The following is an 18,796-nucleotide window of genomic DNA, read 5'->3' on the forward strand; positions in this document are numbered from 1 at the left end:
ACGGCTCTTAAATTGTATGACTGCTACATTTTTTCTGACTATTTCTTTTCCTATTGTTTTGCGTCCAAGTCACGTGACTCTCACGTTTCCGGCCGTGGGAACAAAAAACATTGCAAATATTTCTATAGTTTTTTGTGGAAAAATCTATATTTTGAAGTAGTTTCTGCATAAAAATGCCCTTTAATTACATTTCTAGCGAGAAATATATATTTTATTTTCATATTCGCTCAGTGAATGTACATAATCATTCGCTTGCTTGTTGTTTTTTCAGATCTAGCCAGAATAATTCGAAACGGCAATGTTTTCTGGTTACATTTTTATATATGATACTGGGTTGACTATGCACAACATTTGATGTACACAGCCAATGACAACATCAGGTTGTCACCGATATGGACCAATGCCAGCCATCCCTGGGGGCCCCCTTCCAGCATAGGGCCCTATAGGCAATTGCCTGGGCTGCTTGCCCTGTTGCAACGCCTCTGCATCTGTCTACACTTTGGAAGTAGCAATGTGATGTAGGCTATAACTGAGAAGTTAAAGGACAACCAGTCAGACAAGAGTGGCCTTTACATTTTATTCAAAAACAAATCTTCCAATAAATATCTACAGAAGCTCTTTATGGTCAATATCCCATTATCAGACACACATGTCATCAATGAGGCATAAATATAAATTTTGAATCTCGTTGGCCTCCCGTCATCTTTGCGAGGTGTCTGTCAACCTGATTCTGCCTGTGACGTGGGTGATGAAGCACCTCAGGAGGTAGACCCCCCAGAAGTGAAGGGAGCTGCCACACACACAAACAAAGACGATAAAGAAGGGGATTAGTCTATTTAGAATGCAAAGCTTGTAACACAGATGAGAAACAGTAATGTCGATCAGGCCTAGAGTTAACCAGTAAAGAAAAACACGTCTGTTAACTCTGAGTGGAAAAGAACAAATATACTGTAAAATGAACATTTTAAATACATAAAATACAGGAAACTTAAAGGTATTTTAAAGATAATGCTGTTTTTTATCTTGTCTTTATTTCTTTCAACATCAACAAATCCACAGGGGTCCTGTAGAGATTTTGGCCATTTTAAATGTAATAAAGCCAAAAATGTAATTCCATTTTTGAGCCATGTAATAATGTTACTGTACTTTACTACTGTATTTTTGATGAGCATGCTGTACAAAAACTGCAAAAAAAACCTACTATTTCTTAGAAATGTAGACTCTTATCCATGTATTATTACATTATGGGTACCGGTAATTATTACATTTCCGAAGTATTTTTTAATTCTAGGCCAGTAACATAATAAACAGCCAATAATGTAATAACTTTTTACATTGGCAAAACGTTATTGCGTCATTGGGTCAAACGTTTTATTACATTATTGGCAAGTTATTACATTATGGGCTTTATTACACTTAAGACGGACAGCCGGGGGCATTCACATTGTGGACGGACAAAAGCGATTGATCGATTGGCTGCTGATGCTTTTTTTTTTTTTAATTTACTTATGCTTTATGTTTGTCACTTGTATTGCACAATAATAAAAAAAATAATAATAAAAAAAACATTTGCCAAGAATGTTTTCATTAAAATGGCCAAAATCATGACGTTATTGGCAGTTATTACGTTTTGGGTTGCTACAGGTGTCTTATGGGTATTTCCAGTATTTCCAGCAGCACAGGAGAGGAGGAGATGAGTGTTTGGATACACACAGTGGGGAGTTGGAGGTGATGGATACTGAGAAAGAGAGAGTCTCACCTGACCAGGAAAGGCTGTGGGAAGCAGCTGGAGGTCTGGGTTTTAACCACGTCTTGGAGGTTCAACAGGTTTGTCAGGAGAGGTCCGGTACCGCATTTGTCGATCTTTGTCACCACAATCTGTGCGACACATTAACATTCTTAAAGGAGAGTCCTGATTTTTTTTTTTTATTACCACTTATAATATCATTGCCACAGATAATACAGTACAACCAGAGATAATCTATAACACATGTGATTCATACAATACAAACATCCAGTTCATGAAACTGCAGAATGCATACATTTGTATAGAACTCCATCTGTGGAGCAGCTACCTTTGTCTCAAATCTTTGATAGAAAGACACTTTCAAATCTTTGAGACTGGTGAGCTACAGCAGACAGATGTGACCCTAACCCCCTTTACATTTTGAAGTTGTCTTTGTATGTGTTTGTATATGTCATATATTAGATAGATAAAGATAAGTGATAATATGTTAGAATAAATCCAGCTAGATAAACTCATAAATTAATTTATTGTATAGATTATAATGACAAGAAAGCGTGATAGCTAAGTTATGAATAAGGGGTGGGAGTAAATAAATTTTACTTCTTCCCACCTCTTTTTGGATATGAAAAAACAAAAAAAATCTTTATTTTCAATTATTTTATTTTTGTTCATGTGTTGTCTTTGCAAAGTATTTATTTGTTATGTCTGTCCATTAGGCTACTGTATTATGTTTTATTTCTTTTAACATGTCCGAAATGAACTTAAAACTAAACTAATCTAAACTTAAAACTAAGTGCACAAAGGTCTGAGTTTATTTAATCAATTAACATTCTTAAAGGAGAGTCCTGATTTTTTTTTCTTTATTGCCACTTATAATAATCATTGCCACAGATAATACAGTTTTTTTCCAGCATTCACAGCTCACACTGCAGTGAGCAGAGTTGTTGTCAGTCAGAACACACACAGAGACACTGTGATCCTCGTGCTGCTCTCATGTATTCATCACTGCATTACCTCACTGAAGTTTGCAAACAAAAAGCACAACAGACTTATTGTGACACCTTCTGGACACTTCACATCACTGCACTACACATCTGATATATGGACTTTAAACTAAATGATGTTGGCTTTAAACAAGACTAAACATTATCAATGAATTATGTTTTTAATCTTTAAATTATATTACAGAAAGCTGAAAATGAACAGATTTTGCCTGAGTTTAAAACTCATCATCCTCTCCACTCCTGCACTGATCTGCTGGTGCTGCATCACATCCAGCCTCAGCTCATGACTTCATGCCTTCCTTCTTATTTCAGCAGTGGAAGTTAATCTTAATCTCTGTTAAAAGCTGCACTGTCACAGACTTAATAATGGTCCGAGTATTTAATAACGCGTAGGGCATGAATAATTGAGGACGGAGAACGGGGAGAGAGAGGGGGTGCTTCATTATAATGCCACGGCGGGTGGCGTTTCAGAAGGGACAGCAGTTTTTAAATAGCTGAGTGGGAGCGTTCAGCATTAATTCAGTGTGGACATAATGTTGAGGACTCGGGGAAGAAGAATGAGGAGAAATGTAAAGAGGAGGGGGGAGGTCTGGATGCTCTGCCATATGGTGGAGGCTTTCATCTGTGTGTTTGTGCTGCAGATGTTGGACAGAGTGTTACAGGCAGGTGTGGACAGGTACCGGGTGCTGTCAGCCACACGTCACAACAACGTGACGGTGACGCACACACATAATTGCTATTTGGCAAGAGCTGGTAAAGAGCTGGCTTAGGTCTGAATCACACCCATTACACTGTGAGTAACTATTGATTTTACTCATAATCCGTCCTCTGTTTTCTGTTTTCGTGAGATAAAAACCTTCATCACAGTTTAGAATCAAAGTTTTAGGCCAAAGATATTTTTTTTCGTCTAAAAACTGCACAAGACAAAGCAAAAGTCTAAGAAAGTAAAAATGTTTTCAGCTCCTACAGCTCACATTCACACATCGTTTGTTTTCACTCTGGTCTAAACGCTGCACCATTCAGTATCATGTTCAGTGGCCTAACTGTTAAGGGCAGCGATTAGAGACAGTCCTACTTGTAATGCATTCAAAAAACAGCTTAAAGAATGGTTACTGTCTCACCAAATCTGCACCCATGAATGAAATATTGACTAGCACTGTAATACAGTACTACTGTAGCCCTTATTTCTTCCGTATCGTATTCTGTATTGTAATTTTATTGTGAATCTGCTGCTAATATTCAGTTTTTTCTTATATTTATGATATGTTTTCTTATTTCTTATGTTTTACTGATATAAATGCTGCTATTACTCTGTCCTCTCTTATATTTATGCAGGTTGCTATGTGTTTTCTTATTGTTGTAACTGCTGCTAATACTATGTTTTTTAATTACTTATGCAGGTAGCTTCATATTGCTATCTTTTTCTATGGTATGTCTGTCCGTCTTTAAATGTGAGGACTATGGATGGAAATTAGCTTTGAGCTAAATCCGGCATATTTACATATGACGTGATGTGCGCGTCACTAATTGTTCATTAATGTGCACTGTCCTTGTCAAATAAACAATAAATGAAAATGAAATGAAATAATTTAAGTAACATTTTTCACCATTTTATAAAAACACAATAGTTACTTTTCCTGGTGATTAGTTACTTTTATAATGTAGTAACTGAGTTACTATGTTACTTTTTTGAGGTAATGAGTAACTATCACTAATTACTTACTAATTACTTTAAAACTAACGTGCGAGAAAAGAGGCATGGTACCACTCTCTGCAAACAACAGATTTTGAGAATGAAGCGTGGTGGCGCGAGTAAACTACAGGAGCCTTTTTAGTAGGGATGTGCACCTGAGTAGGCAATCTGCTATCTGGTTATGAATTTATTATCCGGTTAACCTAGGATTAAAAAAACGGCACGTTAGAGCGCAGTCTAGTGTCGGATCAAACTACATTATCATGCCGTGGTTCGGATTTTTGTAGTGTTAAACAGTTTCGGATCAAGCAACGTGATTTTCTGCTGTGTAAAAGCGTTTTGGATCGAGCCTCGGACTTTCAAACCTTTTAAATTAATCTGTGGTGGTTCCCTCGGCGTAAGCCGTCGGGAGGGAGACGACAGGTGTCATCAAGTCTGTTAGAAAATCTGCTTTCAGTTTACAAACATTCTGAAACCTTCCCAGTTATTTCCTGAGACGATGCGAGGCAGAGAGGACCGAAGGCACCAACATGTGTAGTGTGGACTAATAAATAAGCACTGCTAATGATTTTGAAAAAAAAAAAGAAAAAAAAAGTTTTCTCCTCCTCCGAGGCAGCCGCGGCATAAATGCGCTGCACTCAGCGCTCAGAGCGCATGCAGCGCATTTATTCCCGGCATAAAGATGCACATCTGCCCCATATGTGCATCTTAAACTCCAGTCTCTACTCTTATTATCCACCTGATATTTTGTCTGACGACGCTGTGTGTCAGTAATGCGGACTGTCTGACGGACAGAGCGCATTTATGCACCGGCTGCGCTCTGTCCATCAGACATGACGTCATTTTATTTTTTATTACAGTAATCGGTTACCCGGGTAACACCAGGTTAGGTTACTCGATTATGAAATTATTCGAAATGCCCATCCCTACTTTTTAGCCCAAACTTGTGGCGTACCCCAGGCGGTTGGAGCGGATCGAGGTAGGTGCACCCTTCTTGTTGCAAGCCCGAGTGCGACTGTTGTGTTCACACTGACCCTAACGCACCGGACTGGGGCCCAAGTTCAAGTGGGTCGACGTAACGCTGCATGTGTGAAAGCACCGGATGGTTAAATGCTCAGGAAACCTTTTCAGTTGTTTCAGTTAGCTGATTAGAGTGTGACACCATTATGTTACAATAGTGAATGTTTCACTATATTCTCATGTTTTGATTTAGTGATTTTTAGGTTTATTAAATATATTCCCAGTTATTTAGATGTGCCTGTATCTTGTCTAAAAACTATACAAGACAAAAGAAGAGTACATGGCCTAATCCGATAGCCTGACTTACGCTTCTTCATCAAGTCGACGGCGGACCTGCGTGGAGCCCTCTGCGGCGTGGAGAACCCCTGCGGCGTAACCTGACAAGCACCTCCAAAAAATTGCTAACAACACATTGAGGCGACGCAGACCACGAGGGCTGTGATTGGTCCGCTACGTCTACTACTGTGAATTGCGCAGCTACACGTTACATGGCCGCAGAACTTCAAAAAGGTTACAGCGTGGAGTTGACGCAGAGGCATTAGGGGCCGTGTCCACCGAACGGGCGCTCTCAACCTACAACCTTACTCTCTCTGGTCAGAATGCCACTGTTGCTAGGTTACAAAACCAGTCCTCCGACACTTCCGTGTTTCTGCCTGGTTTAGCTGCTGTAAACACGACAATGAGCGTGTGGTGATATGATGAGTACTGTTTCACTTCCTGTTTCTTGCCTCAGTTTTATGCTGTCAGTCATTTGGAAGTCTTTTCCAGTAAACAAGTTGGATGTAGCAACTTGTGAATAAAGTGTGTGTGTGTGTGTGTGTGTGTGTGTGTGTGTGTGTGTGATCCTACCACATATGGACGTCTGAACTCCTCACACATCTCCAGGGCGATGAGATCGGCCTTCTGAAGACCAACGCTGCCATCCACCAGCAGGAACGTCCTCATGAGACTGAAAGACAACAGAGATGCATCAGCCACTGATGAGTGTGGTGTCGTACATCTGTACACTTTATAACATGAGTCTCTGTGTATTATTATTATTGTTTCAAAAACAATAGTTAGACGATACAATAAATCATTTTGATGCCTCAACACGTTTCATCAAAGTGGCAGCAGATTGATGTTAGGTATAAAACAGACACGGTGCTGTACGGTGGCCTGTAAGGACATAACTAGGGCTGCACAGTACAACACTAAATCATATCACAGTCACTGACTCATTTGCCCCGTTTACATGAGAGCTTTAATTCCGAATTAAAATAATTTAATTCTGAATAAAAGTTAAAGCAGAAGTAAGTGGTCCGGTCGTTTTCGCTAATGCTGCGTTCCAGGCAGGCTTTTGAAAACGTAAATTACAGCTTCAAGTCACAACTTACGACTTTGTAGCGTTCCAGGCAACCCACTCGTGTTTTTCCGACCTGTTTTACCTGTGAAAGTCACTATAACGGCCACTCGTAACTTCCGACCGGTGAACTCGTACCAGATCGAACTGGTACCACTTCACGCAGAGCAGAGGGACTGAGAGACCCGTGTTTCAGTCCAAACACTCTATGTAAGTGATTGCTGTCGGAAGATATAACTATTTAAGACTTATATTAACACAAATATATCACTTACTTCTGCTTTAATTCCGCTTTAAAAAGACCATGTAAACACTTAATTCCGAGTGAAAATATAATTCGGAATTAAACTTTATTCCGAATTAAGTGGGTGGTTTATTCCTATTTTAAATCTGAATTAATTAATTCCTCGATCATGTAAACGTTTATTCTTTTTAAAATGAATTCCTGTCGTTCTACACATGCGTCGGATAGGCAATCGGAAAGGTAATCAACTGACTTGCCGCTCTGTGTTATCTGTGATAATATACATCCGTGCTCTGCGTGTGCTCTGTGTGTCCCGGTGATAACTTAACCGTGAAAAGTAGGCTACAACACACACAACATAACGTTACAGCCGCAGTGTTGTGAGTGAGTCATGTCGGGACCAGAGCGATTGCTGGTCGGGACAACCAGACTTCAAGAACCTGCTCCACAGACCCCGGTGCCCGGCCGCCGCCGCTGCTGCTGCTCTGGCGGGGAAGGCGAAGCTCACTGCCAGGATAGACGTAAATACGTAGACACGTGTACCCCCTGTCCAATCAGAACGCTTCCCGACCCCCAGACGTTAAGCAGAATTAAATAAAGGCTATTTAATGTGTTTTCCATGTAAACCCCAATTCGGAATTATTATTTCCATGTAAACTCGAAGGAGAATATTTTAATTCCGAACTATTTAATTCAGAATAATTAATTCCGAATTAAAAAACATCATGTAAACGTGGTAATTGTGATTTCAGTTGACAATGAGCTTTTTGCATTCCACTTTCACGAACAAAATTAAGTAACGACATTTTTGTTCTGTATCAAACAGACTTCATCTATGATGTGTAGATGCTAGGTGTTTATGTAGTGACACATTTTGCAGCTCCTGTGATTTGGACATTGCACTTGGCCATGTTGAGATTTCAATTATATGTCAAATATGCAGCTCTACACATGATTGATAAAAGAGTGACAGCAGAAACATAAAAAAAGTTCTAAATAGCGCAGTGAGGATGATGTGATAACCAGCACCAACACACTGACTTTACATCTACTGCTAACCTGACTTAACCTTTAATAATTTGGAACTTGTGTCTCCCCCCGCTGGTAGTGAAAGAAATTACACAAACAGAGACAATGACATACGATAACAACCCATATAATTCACCATAGATTCTTTGGTTGTTGGTTTGCAAGCTGATTAAGAAATGAAGAGAGGTTGTAGGTATTGTGTATATACGCTCTCTCATTCAGCAGTGAAGAACTCACTTTTTCCTTTCATTAAGATACGGCTCCACCATGTCCACAAAGTCTTTGGGTGCTCTGTGTCCATAGCCTGGCATGTCCACGATGGTGAAGGCTTTACCCACTCTGAAGAAGTTCATCTTCTTTGTGTGACCCTGAGAGAGACACAAGGAGACAGAGATTAGTTTAGTTTATTTGTTTCATTCACTGAAAAAAGAAAACAAAACATCTCAGAAATTAGATAATATATGTATCCGAGGAAAGAAGAAATGGAAGAAGAAGAACAACAACAACTAACAAAAATTGCATAAAATAAGTTTAAGTAATGGCTGCAGACCAGCCATCTACCCATCATCCTAGTAAATTATAGGTCTGAAACAAAAATAGAAGTACGGAAATGTACTCAAAAGGGTACAAACCCTTGTTGCTCCAGGCGTACCTTTTTTAGAGACAGTTTTGTACCCATTGGTGCCGGTATATTTTTGTACCTTTTCAAATTGTACCAGTTTAAAGCAGAAGTAAGCGATCCGGTCGTTTTGGCAAATGGGCAGGCTTTTGAAACCATAAATTACAGCTTCAAGTCACAACTTACGACTTAGTAGCGTTCCAGGCAACCCACTCGTGTTTCTCCGACCTGTTTTACCTGTGAAAGTCACTATAACGGCCACTCGTAACTTCCAACCCGTGAACTCGTACCAGATCGAACTGGTACGACTTCACAGGTCGGAAAAACACGAGTTACGAGTTGCCTTGAACGCACCATAACGTCTTGTCAGCCGATGGAGTTAGCAGCCCCCGAGGCGACGATGCTAACCGCTTCGCCAAGACGTTGACAACCGCTTGACAAATTGGTTAGCACGTCTTTTATGGGTGAGTGAGTTTACTTCCAGTACCGTTACCGCCACAACCTGTCACTTCTCCTTACTGGGTAGCTACCTCGTGACTGTGGCACACCTGCAGACCTCCGTTACATATATATTATTTTAAAAAAAATTACTAGTTGAATGTTTAATTATTATCCCTATGTTAAATCATATTAATAGTCGCCTCATAGGTTACCAGACTTATTTACTTAGGCTACAAATTTTTTCTAACACACTGTCTCTGATAATGTACCTTTAGGGGGTAAATACGTGTACCTTAGGAGTACATATATGTACCTTTTGCCATTCTGGAACATTTATGTGCCTTTTCTACCCCCCAAAAGGTACACATAGGTACTCTAGAGCAGTGGTTCTCAAACTTTTTTACATCAAGGACCCCTAAATTGGTACAAATTAGACCACGGATCCCCATTGGACAAAATTTTGAAGCAAACACCAGAAATACACAAATATTTGTTCTGAGACTGAATATGATGTTATTTTTTGCATACATTTTTGGAAATATTGTAGAGACATTTCTTGAAAAAAGTGGTAAGATTTTTTTTTTTTTTTTTTTAAACAAAACAAGTTTGACATTTTCTAGAAAAAAGTGGAAAAAATTGGGTAAAATTTCTAAAATAAATAAATAAATAAAAATAACTTCTCAAAAAGAAAAAAAGTTAAAAAATTCTAGAAAATAGTGGTAACATTTCAAGAAAAAGTTGAGGACCCCCTTGAATCCTCTCAAGGACCCCTGGGGGTCCCCGGACCCCACTTTGGGAACCATTACATAATACCTTTAAGTACAGAAATGTCCCCCTATTTTTCTCTGTAGTATGAGAGAGTCAGAGGGATCACAAGAGAGAAAAGAAGGGAGTGGGCAGGAAACAGTGGAGGAGAAAGACTGCTACTGATACTGAATCAGCAACAGGTGCTTGTAACATCAAAATTAGCATAAGGCAAAAGAAAAATAATACTTTCCCATGACTGAGGTGAAACCTGGGCTAATCTTCAATATACTGCAGATACCAAACCAAAAATATCTTGTGTTGTAGAGATTTGGCCAGACCATTCCAACACACTACTGTTACAGTGTCTCTGCTACACGTGAGGCCAGCTGAAAGGGCTAAAAATTATCAGCTTCACACTGTTTTAATTTACTTTGGGATATATTTCCCTACTGTGCTTTTCATTTAGCTTTTTGTTCTGTTCATTTTGGTCTATCTATTACCTTGAGGGGAAGCCACAATTTCTGATGTACAGTGTGTATAATGACAATAAAGTTCATTCATTCCCGTCATAAAAGCCAATAAACTGCATCGTTTGACCTGGGAGACGATGCCGAGTGTGTGCAGATAAAAGCCAGATGTTCGCACATTTTAGCAGATGTTAACTCATGTAAAAGAAAATGTCTCCTAAACAGCAGACAGTAACGTCCTCACGTTGGATCAGAGATGGACTCACTGGAGTTTTGGAGACTCTGACCTCCACCTCAGGAGTCAGGGAGAACAGAGCTCTGATGAGAGACGACTTCCCCACGTTGCTTCTGCCGATGAAACACACCTGGGAACAAACACACACACACAATAACATTCAATCTCAATGTGTTACGGTAATGATCGAGCCTCCTGATCCCTAATTCAGTGATCTGTTCTGGCAGATATACTATATAGATGTATTTTTTTCTCCTCAGCTGCATCGACAGTTCTGCTCTGCTGCGACCGGCTGCTGCAGTATCACGGGCGTAGAGTTCCCACACACACACACACACACAGACACACACATACACATACACGCACGCCGTGGTTGGGGCTCATCCATCTCTCTGACAATAGACAGATGGATGGAGGTTGGTGCTGCCGGCGAGCCGCAGATGCATCATCCTCTTGACAGGGCACGGGAGCAGAATGGTAACCGACTTGCAGCCTGTTGTCCCGTCGCCACGGCGCTCGGCGATGATGATGCCACCGGTTTAGCACCGCTGACTGTAAGGTTAGAAACCTGCTCGTTTATTATCCAGCGTCAGCTCCTGCTTAATTATGGATTTGGCTCCGGGAAAAGGGTGAAGACGCATTACACTGTCTACATTTTTCGGGACGAAGAAGGGCGACGTGAACAACCTCTGTGTGTTCGACGCAACGCCGCCGCCGCTGCTTTTTCTCTCTGCTTGAGGTCACACTGGTCAATAAAAACAACCAGGTTTTAACTCCCATGAGGCCGTCTGGGTGTCAGCAGGATGACAGTGAAGAAAAAGAGAACAGGAAAGTCATTACAAAAACAAGAGACTCCACTCATACATTTTAAATCAACAGAAACCTGCAGGGCTGCTCTCTCTATTAAGTTTATACACACTTTGATTTGCAGGGATGAATGCAGGGAAGGGTTAGCAATAAAATAAATGTCACTAATGAAAGGCTGGGGTCTTCAGATCCACATCTGGAATAATGGTACAGATGTTTTGGCACCACTTGGAGGCCTGGGGTGATAGGATTTGGGTTATTAATGGCTGTAATTGTATTGTCCAGATGCTGTGAAGGTGTCTGTTTAAAGGGAAACTAAACGCTTTTCCTCTGTGTTGCTAACCCTCCTCTCAGCCATGTGCATTTGTTTATGACAAAAAACCAATACATGGAGCGGTGGATGACGTTATATAACATATACGATGTTACGACGTGTATATTTGTGTAGTCTTAACAAAATATTGCGCGTTTGTGTCGCGGTGCTGCAGAGACGAGAGCTTGGACACCGGGGCGGCAGCCAGGTACTACACTGATGTCACAAGGTTGGTTTTCAGCCATGATTCCCACTCATAACCAGTCATGTAGTTAAAGTCCCCCTAAACCAAAAATTGACTTTTTGAAATGATTAACATGTCAATGTAGTGTTTGGGTTCTGCTACAAGACATTTCAGCAGCAAAGTCGCTAATGCAGCCACAACTGAGCATTTTAGATTTGAAAATGCAGTTTCAAAGCCAGAGTCTGAAAAAGTTGGATTCAGTTTTTCAGCAAACAGTCGGGATTAATACGTCACAATCCCTCGCAACCAGGGGTGGACTGGGACAAAAATTTGGCCCTGGACTTTTTGATCCAGACCGGCCCACTATCTTCACGCGGATATTTTGTCAACTAGCACCGTTGATACACACAAGCTCTTAATAACACCACTATTAAACGATATACTGTACAATATACAACAAAGTAGAGGAATAGTGTGGAATACATTTGGACAAGATTACATGCACATAATGAGTCTGCATGCAATCAGAACTTTGGCTAGTTGGCTAAAGTATGGAAAACAATAGTACAATGATCTGAAAAATGGACAAACACTAATTTTATCTTAGAAAGACAGTACAGCTCAACATAATGTATAGACAAGAAATACTTGTAATTTGTGTACTGCATCATGAGTAATATGTATGCAGAATGATGTTTTACTGTAACAGTAGTTAATCAGTGTTTTATTAATTTTAACTGTAATGTTAAACTGTTGAAAGGACAATAAACCATAAACACTGACTGAAAAAAATATGGAAAGCATACATATTTGTTAAGTTGTTAGCTCAATATCCTTCATGACCAAATTTGAGTGAGGGCATTTTAATAAAAGCAACTAATCAATTAATGAGGATAGTATATGAAGTGAAGAAGTGTAAGAAGGAATGAAATGAGTTATTGTTTTCCAATACTTTAGATAACTAGATTTAGCTGTAACACACCACACCATCAGAGTTATTAGCTATAGCTATTTATTATGTCAAGTAAAGTTCATAGCAACCGTTCTGGACCATTTACAGTATTTTAATGAATGTTTATCCACACCATTCTGGAAAGCACATACCTGCTTAACACGGTATCACTACCTCCTTCACATGGTGGAGAGTCTTCTCAACACTTATTTTTTCATCCTCCTCCTGCATCATAAGGGCAGTGGTAATGGGAGCCTCACTCCCTTCAGACTCACGTGAAGGACCTGCTGCTGAAGCTGCAGCATCGGTGCTTCTAGCCCTGCCCAGGCCAGGCGGCCCCTGAAGCAAACATCTGCGTAATTGTTGTACTTTCAGCAGTCTGTGCTGCTAGAGCTTTTCTTTTTCTGTTACTTTCCTCCATTTTCCCGCGCCGCCTTTGCGTTTTTTTACTTTTCTTTTCCGTTTTCGTGCGCTGGTGTGTGTTTTTTTCTCGCTCTCGCTCTCTCTCTCATCATGACTCCTCATCATCAAAAGTGATTGGACGAGGGGGGGTCTAGAACATGCGTGGGTGGGACTCCTGGGCCTCTGTAGCCTCTCATAGGGCCATTGGGCCAGGTGGACAAGCCACTAGGCCAATCGTCACCTCTCTGCTGTGTCTGCAGCTGAGCACTGTGGGCCGAGCCTATGCATGTCTCTCTCCCTGGGCCGGGAGAGTTACAATAGGCAAGGCGAGGCATGGCGAAAAAAAGTTAAATAAATATATAAATAAATATAAAACGGCCGCCTATCAGCCCATTAGTGACCGGCCCACCGGGAAAACTCCCGGTTCTCCCTATGGCCAATCCGCCCCTGCTCGCAACCAATCCCGTTGAATTAGTTTTGCATCTCATTTGTTGTTCACTGAGATGTGATCTACTTACACAGCCTGTCACCAGTCACCGCCTTTAATACGGGAGACCAGGGTTCGAAACTCAGTGCAAACCTTGTGTTTTGACTTCTCTCCTCCGTTTCCTCTGCCCTATTACCGTGCACCGCCGTTACTTAGCAACACGGTGGTAGTGGGCGGGCGCAAGTCAAGACACATTTGCATGCATGAATATTCATCGAATCTGGATTTTTCAATGAGGGGAAATTAGTAGACCTGTTTTTAGCCTATTTGGGAGCTTTTTTAAACAACTTTATGGTGGGAAAGCAATTTTAATCAAAAAATAGTCATAGCAGAGCATTTTTACAAATTTTAAAATGCCTCTTTAGGGGGACTTTAACAATTACTCCGGAGCTGTTTAATTAAGGTAAAAATGTAGCATAGCCACAGGAAAAATCCTGCTTAGTTCCTCTTTAAAGCCTATTTAACCCTTGTTCACCGCACATTGATGGACAGATTCTAAGAAAGCAAGCATACAGAGAGACTGCAGGTTGCTTATAATGATGCTTTAAGAATATTACTGATATCACTAGAGACCTAGATGGCTCAGTGGAAGTGCATGTGTCAATACTCTCCAAGCTTTTCTGAGAAATGTGATGTATCCTTTTTTCGTCAACTTCATTCCTCAAAGAACACAATTATCACCTTTTATTATGTGTAATGTGTTGTCTTTCTCTGTGTTGTGTGTCTTGTGTATGGACTTGAGTCTGTAATAAAGTTTAACATAACATATTTGCATTTGTGTATATCTTTTCACATTCCTGTTTACATCCCATTTTTCACTCACTGCTATTATCATGTTTTGTGAGCTTTGGCTTCACTCTGGAATGGAATCTGTCGAGTATGTTATTTAGTAACAATAAACTATATCAGGTGAACAGAAAGATGTTTGGTGGTATTTTCCTCACTGTCACAGGATAGAAACTTCTGCTGCTGGGCCTTCAACAACAAAACAATGCAAAAAAAATGAATTATGTTACTGGCTGACACGGCACCTCACCAGACTGTGGTAAAAGTTGAGCCTGGTTCAATTTGGTCGGTCACCACCAATTTATGAGTGCAGTGTTCCTTGTTAACGGCTCCAGCGGTTTGTGATGGTTAAGAATAAAAATAAATGTGGTCACATTCCTCAGTCTACACGTCAAATCAGTGAACAGACCAGTGTGCAGAGCTCAGAACTGAGGATCACATTAGGACAGGTGTAAAGGTACTATGTTCATCGGGTTATTCAAAAAAACCTTTACGATTAAAATGTGTTAATATTCAGAGATCTGCAAGTGTCTGTTGGACCTTTCAATAGTGAATCAACAATAAGATATTACAGGAGGGAAACAAACAGGTAAAATGTTTGTATCAGCCCGATATTTATTCCTCTTTTGTTTTAAATGTTTTTTTCTCTAGTTCTCTTCTAGTAACTTTCCTGTTTAAAAAAGCCTATCCCTTATGTCCCAGAATGTCCTTGTGCTTTTTTTTTTTTAACTTAACTTTATTTTTATTCTATTTTTATTTTCTATTTTATTTCTAATTTTTATTGTAAGCGCTTTGAGACTTGTTCTTCAGGTGAAAAGCGCTCTATAAATACAATTTATTTTAATGTAAAAAAAAAAATGAATGCAAAATATCACATTATGGAAATGAGCAACAATGTAATAATAAAATGATGGAAAAGAAAATCACAATTTACTTACACATATAAAGATACGTGTTATATTCTAGTCCAATTATTAACGTATGGATATTATTATATTATAAAAACTCAGTCGGAGCTGTCTTGTCTAGTTCATTTTAATTGTACTTATCGTTTTGTCAGTCATGGTATTGTTTCAAATGTATGTAATGTAATTATTTCATATATTTTCCAGTGTGAATGTGTACTCTTTTATTGTCTCTTTATATGTATATGTTTAACTTAAAACACCTCAGGGAAACAAAAACAGGGGCTGACTAGAGGTGTGTGATAGAAGAAACACATACATAGCTAAATTCATTCAGTGGTAAAGGATCACCCTAAATGCAACAGGCCACCCACTCACCTCTGGTTGTGTGAGTGCAGGAGCATGCTCCATCCTCTCTGCGGAGGCGTAGTAGTCGATCTTATGAGAGTGTGAGGAGCAGAAGAGCTTCTCCGCCTTAACCATGTCCTCTACACTGGGGTGGAAGAGCTGGAACGGTGTCCTGTCCACAGACCTGAAAGTTGGAACATTTTATTTTATGACTGTACAAAATCTCATGCCCTAAATGCACAAAGATCAGCAGAAGCAGCCTTTTATAACCCACTGACTGTCTGCAGTGAGTACCTGTCCAGGTATCCTTCCAGCTCATTAAACGGGTACAGGAGACTCCGGTATTTCTTGGGAGGGAGCTTGGTGGCCTGCTGCAGGGAGGACAGCCTGTGGGCGCTCTGCCGTGAAACAACACAAACACGACTCCCAGGACGGAGCCACAGCTGTGGCAGCTGGAGACCAAACATCTTTCCCTGCAGGAGTCAGAGCGGCCTGCAGCTGGAACAGAAAAAACACAGTCACTGTTAGAGTGGAAGTGGAGCAGCACCTCATGAGTGGAGGCTGCTCACATATCTGAATGTTATTATTGCATTCTTGATTTTTATTGTCAGAATGAATTTATTCCGTTGTGAGAAGTTTGATTTGAATGATCTCTGTGTCATCTGATTAGGAACTATTTTCTGCTGTGTGGTTGGACTCGAGGGCGGAGTGATCGGGTTGGTCAGAGACAGTGACCGGTGGTGTCACCAGGGCCGTTGTATAGGGGAGAAAGGTGATGATAATTCTAGGGGCCCAGCGCCCAGTAGGGCCCACAAAAAACCCCAGTAGTCTAATCTTTGTATGACTGAATTATTCTGCATAAGAAAAATACTCATAGTAATGCTGCATTAGCATCAAAACATAGTAGGCTAAATAAAAAATGATAATAGTACGTAGTCTAAGAAAAAAAGTGGAAAAGTCAGGGGGCAGGGGCCCACTTTAGTATTCTTTAAGGGGGCCCAGAATTCCTAGCAACGGACCTGGGTGTTTTGGTTTTTCTGTGGCTAATAACAATCCCGGAGAAGTGGTTTCCGTGTTTTTTTCTAACCCAACGACCCACGGTGACGCTCACACACTGTTACATTATCAAAAGTTGAGTCATAAAACGTTAACAGACGTTTAATTTCATGCCCACTCTGCCCCCTGACCTCTCTGATGGCTAACAACACAGGGACAAGACAGATGTAAAAGGACATAAACACGACCGGAGGAGACAGTTCATGTAATTATCAATAACACAACAGCTTCTAGTTGTTTCTCCCACAGCCCCACATGTCTAAACACAGCAGCAGCAGCAGTAAACAGACCAAGGACAGGTCGCTAACCAAGCTAATAAAAACATTAGCATGACGTGAACAGTGCGTTGACGTTAACAGCTTATATTTAGTGACGCAGGTTATTTTCATGTTTTACCTGAACTCCGAAATTTCCATCAGTCTGTCATAAACTGTTCAGCTTGTTACAGTTACAACTGCACTCAGTGCTGTGAACTGTTTTCATCTTCCATGTTGAGTGCAGCGCTAAAATGAGTCCGGTGGAAAACACGTCATGCTGCTTTGATGGTTCCGCCTCGAAAGCGAACGCTCTGTTAAACCAACCCAGGTGTTGACTGTGAGGATAAAAAATACTGTTAGGCTACATTATGTTACGTGGTAGGGTAGAAATGTCTGATATGGAAATAATAAACATTAAAGTAATATTTAAACAAACAGATAGCTACAACTAGCTACACCCTTCAAACCCTGGCATGTTCTTTAATTTTAACATGGTAAAATGCAAACCTCAGTTTATGAACAAACCAAAAATAATTGATAATCGTTCAGTTCTTTTATGTTATGGTGCAGCCTTGAGTCATAGCTTTCCCCCTCATTAATCAAGATTCAATCATACCTAATAAGAAAGTGAAAACAGATTTTTTATTTTATTTTTTGCCAGTGTGAAAATTCTTTAAAAGAGGGGGGGGTGACTTATTATTTTAGTAGTAGGCTATGCCTAGGCTAGTAGTAGGCTATTCAGACAGTTGAAATTTAGCCCAGCTAGGTTTTTGGATTTATTTTGATAATCTCTGAGATGTTTCTACACCCTGATTCTGCCTGTGGTTATTTTCAGATGATTGGTTGTGATTGGTGGAGAGACACACCTGTCAAGGTCTCACAGCCAACAACATTGTCAGAGCAGAAACCAGAAACGAGGAGGAAGGAAGCGACAGCATCGTGTTGAGACTCAGGTGTGGGAAAGGATGCAGACACAAACAACCAGGACTCATCCTAGAGCCAAACTGAGCAACTGGAGAATAAGAGGAGTCTTGACTAAAAAAAGAAAGTGAAGGTGTCTGAACACTTTCTTAATGCACTGTGTCCTCCCCTGAAGATCTGTCATGACAGGCTACATAAGTGTTTCCTTATGACTAAAAAGTGGAAGACTTTGAATTGAGACTCTGGGATATAATTTGGGAACATGAATCCTCTTTAACATTCTGTTACATATGTCAAACTGTTGCATGGCTGGCAAGCCACACAGAAACATTCCTGTGTTCCTGCTCCTCGGTTGGAGACGTCTCCTCAACAGGGGAAGGTAGTGTTCTAGCTGTCGCCTACATCCTCCATCACCCTCTTGGTGGGGATTATTGAGGATTATAATACTAGTGTTTTGGTGGAGCACGCCAGTGAAATGTCTTCATAAATTTGCTTATATGAGGTGGCTGTGATGATGAGCGAGGCTCCGAGCTTTCTCCCACCCTCTGCATGCTTTTTACACCGAGACTCCCACTAGGAGAGGGAGTTACATCAATAGTCCTGCTCGAGCTGTGGTTTGGGTTTCACAGGTTCATGAGCACAGAGTGGTTAGCCTCCCTCTCACAGTTTTCCCCAAGAGCATTCTCCACATTCCGATTCCTAAACTGAGGAGAAACCAGCTCCCAATATTTACCCAGCTTTGATGAATAGATTTAAAAGCTTTTTTTTTTTTGAAATGTAGAACATTTGG

General features: G+C 40.5%; 1 protein-coding gene across 2 annotated transcripts; it reads right to left on the reverse strand.

Annotated features, from left to right (window-relative positions):
• Positions 1 to 668: 668 nt before the first annotated feature.
• Positions 669 to 17,331, reverse strand: gtpbp8 (GTP binding protein 8). 2 transcript variants are annotated; one of them, XM_083997488.1, is made up of 8 exons: positions 17,225 to 17,331; positions 16,067 to 16,270; positions 15,803 to 15,956; positions 10,620 to 10,718; positions 8,317 to 8,447; positions 6,314 to 6,413; positions 1,760 to 1,878; positions 669 to 790 (listed from the first exon to the last, which is right to left on the reverse strand). In XM_083997488.1, exons 2-8 carry the CDS (start codon positions 16,237 to 16,239, stop codon positions 700 to 702), a joined length of 867 nt encoding a protein of 288 aa, XP_083853614.1. In that variant the 5' UTR covers positions 16,240 to 16,270; positions 17,225 to 17,331; the 3' UTR covers positions 669 to 699. The 2 variants fall into 2 exon arrangements, with proteins under 2 accessions (XP_083853614.1, XP_083853615.1); XM_083997489.1 differs by having other exon boundaries at positions 16,067 to 16,264; positions 17,225 to 17,324.
• Positions 17,332 to 18,796: the final 1,465 nt, after the last annotated feature.

The sequence above is a fragment of the Trachurus trachurus genome (assembly GCF_905171665.1).
Source record: "Trachurus trachurus genome assembly, chromosome: 21".
Classification (NCBI taxonomy): domain Eukaryota; kingdom Metazoa; phylum Chordata; class Actinopteri; order Carangiformes; family Carangidae; genus Trachurus; species Trachurus trachurus.

Excerpts from the sequence above, each read along its gene's own strand:
- gtpbp8 (XM_083997488.1), bottom strand. The coding sequence starts at position 16,239 with ATGTTTGGTCTCCAGCTGCCACAGCTGTGGCTCCGTCCTGGGAGTCGT. Across the intron at positions 15,957-16,066 it reads CTGGAAGGATACCTGGACAG|GTCTGTGGACAGGACACCGT; the intron begins GTACTCACTGCA and ends TCCAACTTTCAG. Across the intron at positions 10,719-15,802 it reads CTGCACTCACACAACCAGAG|GTGTGTTTCATCGGCAGAAG; the intron begins GTGAGTGGGTGG and ends GTTTGTTCCCAG.